The following is a 9,086-nucleotide window of genomic DNA, read 5'->3' as shown; positions in this document are numbered from 1 at the left end:
GACAGCAACCTAAATTTGACTTGGACAAAATGAAAGATCAGGCCAACTTAAAACCCACAATATGCTTTTGTTTGATCAAATTTGATATAACTTGGATCAAACCCAAGTATATTTTTAACTAGGAATGAATAAAATATGGCACCTTAACATGTTTTATTGGTCTAAAAGATTCACCTTAACTTGTTTGTATATCTTTGAAAGAGTAAACGACTTTTTCCCACCCAAGGTTCGCCTTAATAACAATTTCCCACTTGAAAAGTTTCAAAATATTACTTTCCTACCCAAAGTTTATATTCTGTTAATACCCAAAATGCACTTCACTTTCCTAGCTGGTGTTTGACGAGTTACCAAGAGTCAGAGTAATAGGGGTTTTGTATAGTGAAGGCCAGTGGATTGAATGGTAGTGATCGATTGAATATTCGCCATCGAAATCAACTGAAAATCAGCTAAAAATAGGAAACCCTATTTTTACAGTGACCGACAATAGGCAAGAAATTAGATGTCAACGTGAGAGGGGGTTTTTAGGGAGGAGACTAAAAGTTCAAATGGTGGTGATGGAGAGAGTTTTTCTCTTAAAAATCAGCCGGAATCGGCTTTGGGTAGTAACAGAATATTAACTTTGTGTGTGAAAATGGTTTTTTGAAACTTTTTGGGTGGAAAGTGTCATTAACGCAAACCTTGCGTGGGAAAAAGTCGTTTATCTTTGAAATTCTGTGTGAACTTCTGAAGCGGCTCTTGTCATTTCATACATTCCACCATCTTAACAACATTAATGTTGACTACCACAGGTTAATTTCTCATTTTAAAATCAGTAATGGAAGTCATTTTCAAGTGCAGACATTGTTATTCTTAACAAAAAAACTGGATCAAAAGCCTTCAACATAACCAAATGTAAAATCAAAATCGATAAAAGTTATTTGGCCTTCGTTTTTGCTTGTAACATAATTTAAGTTCACACCTGAGAATTAAATTAGATAATAGTCATGAGCCCTACTACGTTGAAGGGAAAGGATTAAAAAGTAGCATCAAACTAATTCAGAATTTGAATCAATTAATTATGAACAGAAATGTACATCATATGAAACTAACTAATTTAGCAAAAGCATCCATTAAAAGAGCTTGCTTGCAAATTCTTCAGTGGCCTCAGTACCATTACTTGAAGAAGATGCTGCAAGAATCCTGAGTTCTGATAAACTCCTTCCCAATTGTAGAGCAACCTTCATTTCTAACAATTCTCCATTTTCTCTTCTCTCAACATCCCTCTCACCAATATTTGACTCTATTGTCTCTTCCATAAGCTTAAAGAAACCGGCATTGCTACTGTACATCTCAAACACCATCCCAACTTGCCCACCGTGCTCAAATGTGTTTATGACACTAGCCATGGCTCCACCAATGACTCCTAGCATCACACCCAGTGAACCAAGAGGGCTGCTATTGCCCACAAAGGTTGAACCAATGGCTGCAAGGCCTGTCAACAAAGGACCCGAAATCGCCAACATTTTGTTCAGTTTCAAAGCTTTGTTACCCAACCTTGGTAACATCCAGATCTTTCCTCTTCAAAACCTCAACAATGTTTCTCATTTCTTCTTCCAGATTGAACTACACCATTCCATTTATTTTCCTTCGAGCCATTGCTTTCGCCTTTGTTGAGGCCACCACACTGCAGGCTTAACACGGAAGGGAACTTTTCGATCATTTGCGCTAGTAAAGAAGAGGGAATGCCTTGTCCAGCGCCAAACTTTCTCCAAGGCTCATTCACATCAACAACAGTTGGTTGCCCAGGGCCACGACGTTTGAAGTTCTCCGTGAAGTGCTTGAACAATCTAGCCGCATTTTTTGTTTCAGCGAGCTGAGATGGTTGAATAGTGTTCATCATCACCAACATGCCAGGGGCCGCTCCATAAAGAATGGTAGAAGAGAGCTTGAGAGCCAAAAATCCTGACATTTACACCCATTGTGGCTGCAATTCCTGTCATTAAAGAAGCGGTGAGAGTGATTGCATTATGGATGATAAAAGCAGCTGGTTCCAGTTGTTCCTCTGCTCCAATATTCTTATGCATCTCAACTCTGTCAGCTACAGCCTCCATCATTTCATAAAGCTTAGAAATCACTCCGAATCGGGAGCATCCACTCTAAGTCTTGTAGAATTATTGTAAAACTGATATTGGGGCTGGACTCTTTCTCCAAATGAGTATTAGTTGGAAGTTTTGGAAGAGAAAGATGGTTCAAACTCAACCTGAAATTCGGAGCACTCATTGGGCTCTAACGTCTATTCTTCTATGAGAAAAAATGGTGCTTGAAGCTTGAGCTGTCGCCATTTTATACACAATAGTCTCTTTCTAATTTTCTGGTTTTGTGTTCAGGGATTTGTAGTGATTGTTTCGAGGGTTTTGATAAGAGAGCGTGAATGAATTTGGGTTTGAGATATGAATGTCGAGTTGTGTGATATTTTACAAACAAGCTGGTGTGTGGTTGACAAGCGAAGGTAGAGAAGGTAGTTGAAAATTGAACAAGTTCATGGCTTAAACTTGGACCTCTTCAATGTTTCTGCATTGAATATTAATTTTCTCAACCAACTTCTTTCAAGTCTTGGGGTTTCGTACGTTTTGACTTTCAACAGCCATTCTCGAGTAAACATTGAAACTGTGAAATGAATTTGGGTTTGAGATATGAATGTCGAGTTGGTGATATTATACAAACAAGCTGGTGTGTGGTTGACAAGCGAAGCGATAGAGAAGGTAGTTGAAAATTGAACAAGTTCATGGCTTAAAACTTGGACCTCTCAATGTTGCATTGAATATTAATTTTCTCAACCAAACTTCTTTCAAGTCTTGGGGTTTCCTACGTTTTGACTTTCAACAGCCATTCTCGAGTAAACATTGAAACAGCAACACAATAGTAGGGACGAAACCTGCTTTGCTTGGCTCTACTTCAACAGGCCATTGCTCATTTCGGCTAAAAAACTTAAAATAATTGTTTTGTTCACAGTCATTTTTAGAATTTTCAACTTCTGCATGCAAATTCACATGGCAATTTATTTAACAATTTGTGGTTTACTCAATTCCTCATGTGGAATACCTTCCATGTACTATTATGTATATTTTCAAGATAATGTCTCTGTATATGCTACCAGTTAAGCATTTGTTTAATGTATTTTAATATTCCAAGAGATCTCTGCAAGATCTTCATGTCAATCTCAAAAACTCCTGTGAGATGATCACTAGTTTACTGCATTGTTTAATTTTACTAAAAAATATACGCCATTTTTTAAGGATATATTTGAGAATATCCTTTATATTATAGAATATCCTTTATATTATCAGAAGTGTAGTCAAACAACTGGGAATTCAGAAAATGTTTTCTGCAAAATTAATCTTAAAAACTCTAAAATCATCTTCAAAGGGGCAAAAGATAGAGATCTTTGTTAGCGATCTCGTGAAGTTCAGCACCTCTTTATTTTGAAGGTCACTATCTAATCTGTCATAGCAGGTTTAAACATTTTCAATGACATTAATTATACAGTGATGATCGAGTGATCAACTAGGATTTTTGAATGTATTACCCAAGAGGCCTTAAGTTCGATTCACTTTGGTTGCTAATAGGGGTGACCAAGAGAACTCTTACCCGGTCAGTAGTTCCAAAGTCTTGCAGGATTACTCGACCAATAGTTCCAAAGTCTTGAGGGATTAATTGAGATGCGCTCAAGCTGGAACTCTTCTCTGTCGGTAGTTCTAGGGTCCTGAAATATTAGTTGAAGTGCGTATAAACTGAATAGGACACCCCAGTCATTAAAAAAGAAAAATAGCAAGGAATACTTTGCTCCAATTATTTGAACCAACTGCTAAAGCAAAATTGATGGTTTGCTTCATTCCAAAATAATGGCGTCTTCACTTGTATAATTTATTGAGTAGGACGCCCAAAACCACAAGTATTGAAATTTCAAAGTTGAACTGGTTGCCACCACAAGTATTGAAATTTCAAAGTTGAACTGGTTGCATATTTTACCAAGACATTACCCTCCACAAGTTCTAAGACTGCGTAGCTTCTGTTTTACTTTTACCTGTTACACATTTCAACTTTCACATTACAAATTTAAAGGGTAAAATTTTCATTTGCTAGAGTAGCTCTAGATTGAACAACGAGTTAGTTCTGTATTGAGGGTTATTCCTAGATCCTACAACATTGATAACTGGGAAATTTGTGAAATATAGTAGTATCTACTATCTAGACGAGCCCTTGTCAACGATTTAAAAAACTAATATATTATGTGATTAAACTTGGAACACGACACATATCAAGCATCTCCTGAAATGCAATGGGTCATAAGGTGTTCTCCAGCAAAGGGAGTAAGAAGTTAAGAATAACTCAATGGAGAAGCTTTCATATTCAGAATACATATGAAAGAGATTGAGCACTTGAACTAATGTGGTTGTTTAAAAGATCCTCTGAACTACATATTAATCATGTGAGACATATTGATGCTTTCCTTGTCATTTTGCTTTCGGCAATGCCATAGACCTTGCTCGTAGATTCAGAAATATCCCCCTGTAACAAGCATACAACAAAACCATTTTTCCCTTGGTGTAAATTTTAGGAAGAAACACTAAAGGAAATCAAAGAAATATTTACATACAGAGGAAGTGTATCAAAAGGGAAACAGAGTATGTACCAGCACATCGCTACAGCACTGTGGAAAATGACACGGAACTGCAGAGGCACATACTGATGATTTACCCAACCCACAACTGGCCAGAACTGCATTTTCATTCATTAAGGTTATAAAGATATTGAAGGGATGCATATTTTCATTTTAACATAGTCAATACAGAGAACATAAACAAATACCGTCCATGCTGTATATTGAACTTTCGGATACTCCTTCTTGATCTTAGTTTTCACATGCATCCAAGGTCTCCCTGCATTTCAGAGGATATGGCTATAAGAAATGTTCATATCTTAGCAAGTGTATGATTCTTTAGGGGTTTGTTTGAAAAGTTGCCAAACTTAGCACAAAAGACAGAACTAAGAGTTGGTAAGGAATGATTGAACTATATTTCTCATATGGATTTCGTGATTGCTTCACATACAAGACTGAGCATTCTATGTGTAAAATTTACATATGGCGGTATTAACTTACCCTCAATAACAGCTCCATAGTAAATCATGAAAAGAAGGTTGTTCAAAGGAGAAGATGTCAATTGTTCCAATACCACCTGAATTAATACAATTCAGAATTTTAGAATGGTTACTTCTTTTGTCTTCTCATTCACTTCAGCCGGATGAATGACAACTGCAATTTAACAGCTTTTGAAGTTGAAGAGAGCCNAAAAATGGGAAAGAAAAATGACGAAAAAGACCCTTCCAACGGCTATAAAACGGCTATATTTCAAGGGTAAATGGGTAATTTAAAAAATAAAATAAAATATTTTATTTTTTATTTTATTTTTTTCGGCCAACCCGGCGGGTTGGCAGGTCTCTTTCAAAAGAGACAAAATAGCAACCCGCCGGGTTGCGGGTTGCCATTTTGCAACTCGGCCCAAATATTCCACCTCTAGTTCCATCTAAAAAGTTAGGAGTAATGCTATAAAATTGTTTAAAGTTAAATTATTTTAATATTTATTTATTTATTTATTTATAATGTCATCAATATCTCATCACTATTATTCAATAATCTATTAAATTTATAATGTTTTTCATTTTTTCTAATTAATATAAAAAATCAATATTCTTAATTAATTAAATAAACAAAGAAAAATAAGTATCTTTACACTTGAACTAATAAATAATTAAGTAAAGACTTTGACTTAATTAAATTTTAATTTATAATAAACTAATTAAGAAATAAACTATTTAAGGGTATTCTGGTCTTTTCAGTTAAATATTAACAGAAAACACTTATAGAACCCGATGAAGGGTGAGAAAGTGTCATTTTAAAATTTGACGGATGGGAAAGTGTCATTTCGTCAAACCTTGGGTGTGAAAATGCCGTTCGCCCTTTGTTCATTTATAATTGTTATTATTAGATCAATCTCCATGACATTCCCACACCACAGCCAGAGCCATGATCCATCATCAACGCCTGTTGCTAAGCTTCAAAGCACTTCTCCTTTTCCCTTTTAAGTCATGTTTGTATGAGTTTGGCTACTATAATTAGATGTAGTGGGGGGTGTTGTGCTTTCTCATCACATGAATTTATCTCAATTAAAACACGATTGGAAAATTGGGTCTCACACAACACAAGTAACCATCTACTTAATTGAAATGACCTTTTGTTAGGAATGTGAGGTGGTTTTATGTAGAGCAATATGTTTCGAAGATAGTTAAGGAATATACTTTCTATGTTATGGGTTGGACGATTGTTAACTACCCAAAAGACTAACTTATTAGGTGATAATATTTATTCGTCTTTATNATTTAACAGCTTTTGAAGTTGAAGAGAGCCATTTACCTTCTTGGCAACTGTTTTTGTATCCTTCTTCCCTTTGAATATTTTATCCAATACTAGATGCAAAAAATGTCCAAATGGTCCAAGATATGCAAATCCAAAAACCTGCAATTGACCATATTAGAATAGATGGCTGGAGAACAAACATATAACGACAATACATACATTCATTTAAAAACCACTATGACAGTGTAAAACCAGGCAGGCCTGAGTGCGAAATACCAATTAAACGGTCCACAGCTACACTCAAACCGACTCACCTGTGTCCAATTTTCATCGAGCAGAACTTGCTTACAAGCATTCACTCTAATAACCATCTAACAAACAATGAATCCATTTACTATATGCAACCCAAAAGCCAGCATAAGCAGCCAGTTCGACAGTAAGTGGTACATACTCACAATTTGAAGTAATCAAGTGAGTCGAAGAACCAAAAATTGAATGTAAAAATAAATTATCTTCTGTATTAACTTTTTCCTGGAAATAGTTAATGTTATCCAGCCAGTTTTTAAACTTAGACAAAGCCACAAAGGTAATTGTATGAAACATCAGCAACCCACAATACAAAGAAAATAGGAAATGAACTCAGTGGACTATTGTCTTCAGACAGTGCACTAGCAAGATAAGTCTGAGATTTACCAATCAATATAATTGGAGGTCACACAATGCTAAATAGTTAATGATCAGATGAACAAATGACACTGAAACAATAATATAAGCGCAATCTACTGTGCATAAATATCATCAATTAATTTGGAAACATAAAAATATAAAGTTGAGATGAGAAAGATACTGACCACTTTCAGAAGTAGCCTTCTCAATTGAAGTTTCTGTATGCCAGTGAGTTTCTGAGCTATTATGTCACTGATTGCTGATAGCACTCCAGCAGTTATTGCCTGATAATACAAGTAAAAATGTCACAAAATTCCCAGAAAATTATGAGTCAAAACCCATATTTCTAATAAAAAAACAGAAGTTATAAAAATCCAATTTTTAAATTTCCTTTTATTTCCTCAACTTTCTCAGCCACCAAACAAAAAGCTTATCCATAAAACAAAAAACCCATCAAAGAAGAGAAACAAAAAACCAAAAAACAAGAGAAAGGAAGAACCTTTGTTCTCAAAGGATGTTGCCGGAGCTGTATCAAGTACTGTCTCAACCCATTCTTTGCAATTGAACCCATGTTCTCACTTTCACAAAAATCTGCTGTTCAAGTTCTTTCAATCTGAAAACAGGGAAAGTTTCTTAATTATCGCTATAGTCTTGACTAAGGCACTCGTCTCTTCTTATTACGTGATGAATTAACTCTCTTGCAATTAAATATCTTCCATGAGACTTGAGACGCGTTTGGTGGGGCCTTTGTGTGACTAAACTTTGGCGGATTGTCCAGTGATAGATGAAAGTGAATAATTAGCATTAATGATGATATTCTTAATTCTTATAGAAATTTTCTCACCCTTCGGGTTCGGCTCGCAACTGGGTCAACCTCCTCTTCGGATTTAAGTATCCGTAATACTAAACTACGATGTGCCATCGGATGATGGGTATGTGCTTCATCTGCCCATCAATAATCAATCTGCCTCAAATAATTCATGTTACGTCAGTCTCGATAGAAACGATAGAAAAAATTGACTTAATTTAGTATTACTGTTAGGTGTGTATCTATATATAATATATAATAGATTGCTATATAGAGATTAATATATAAAATAGGCACACATAAATGGTTACGAATCTACGTCTCCGTTTTGTTCATTTTTTTACACCTTTGATAAAAGATTTTTAAAAAAGGTTAAAAAATTTAAATTTGGTGGATATTACGATATAGAATTTAAAAATTAATAAAAATACCTTCTATATTTATTTATTTATTAAACATCCCTATAATAAAATATTAAAAGTTAACAAAAACATTTCTAATCCACCCATTAAATATGGACAGCCGGTCACCACCGTCAGAGGGTGGTCGTAGTATTTTTGTAATTTCTAAAAAAAGTATTTGAGGTATAGAATAATATTTTGGGAATAATGACATTTTACTATTTAACTTTTTTGGGAATACTAGTAATAGTTTTTCCAAAAGTGAAACAAACGAAGCCTACATGTTCAATGATTACGAGATTGTTTGTGATGTAACGATAATATATGTTTAAGGAAACATAAATAAAATATTTACAAATTTTTTTTTTTAAAGTGGTTCGAATACTATATATAAATCCACTATTATTTCATTAATGACTTTCTTTGCGATTGCTAATGAAGCATACGAATAGAACAATCACTCAAGTTACAAGAGTAAAAAATTCTTAGAGAATCACCAGCTAGAGCATCTCCAAATGATTTTTTATATGACCTAAACTCTTTATTATAAAGAGTTTATCCATAAAAATGAGAGTCCAATAAACTCTTTATCTTTAAAATATAAATTAGAAAGTGAGTTTGACTCTCCACATTTAGAGAATCAAATTTCACTCTCTATCTTAATTTTAATTAATAAACTACAAGTTCCTATGTATTTTACTTATTAATTCTCTTTCCCATTAAGTCTCTTTCTTAAAAATAAAGAATATCTTCATTAAATTTAAAGAGTCTATTGGATTTGAATAAAAATTATGTTTTTTATATTTTAAAATTAATG

General features: G+C 34.3%; 1 protein-coding gene and 1 pseudogene across 1 annotated transcript; both read right to left on the bottom strand.

Moving 5' to 3' along the window:
* Window positions 1-1,076: 1,076 nt before the first annotated feature.
* On the bottom strand, window positions 1,077-2,627 carry LOC116133368 (annotated as a pseudogene).
* Window positions 2,628-4,326: 1,699 nt separating this feature from the next.
* Window positions 4,327-7,699, bottom strand: LOC116133397 (peroxisomal membrane protein PMP22-like). Its single transcript, XM_031419100.1, has 7 exons — window positions 7,560-7,699; window positions 7,246-7,344; window positions 6,452-6,553; window positions 5,141-5,216; window positions 4,849-4,919; window positions 4,673-4,758; window positions 4,327-4,548 (listed from the first exon to the last, which is right to left on the bottom strand). The coding sequence occupies exons 1-7, from the start codon at window positions 7,629-7,631 to the stop codon at window positions 4,494-4,496; spliced, it is 561 nt and encodes a 186-aa protein (XP_031274960.1). The 5' UTR covers window positions 7,632-7,699; the 3' UTR covers window positions 4,327-4,493.
* Between the last annotated feature and the right edge of the window lie 1,387 nt (window positions 7,700-9,086).

This window comes from Pistacia vera, unplaced genomic scaffold, assembly GCF_008641045.1.
Source record: "Pistacia vera cultivar Batoury unplaced genomic scaffold, PisVer_v2 Contig269, whole genome shotgun sequence".
NCBI lineage: Eukaryota > Viridiplantae > Streptophyta > Magnoliopsida > Sapindales > Anacardiaceae > Pistacia > Pistacia vera.
Note: the sequence above shows the minus strand (reverse complement) of the source record. Positions and strands in the feature narration are given on the sequence as shown.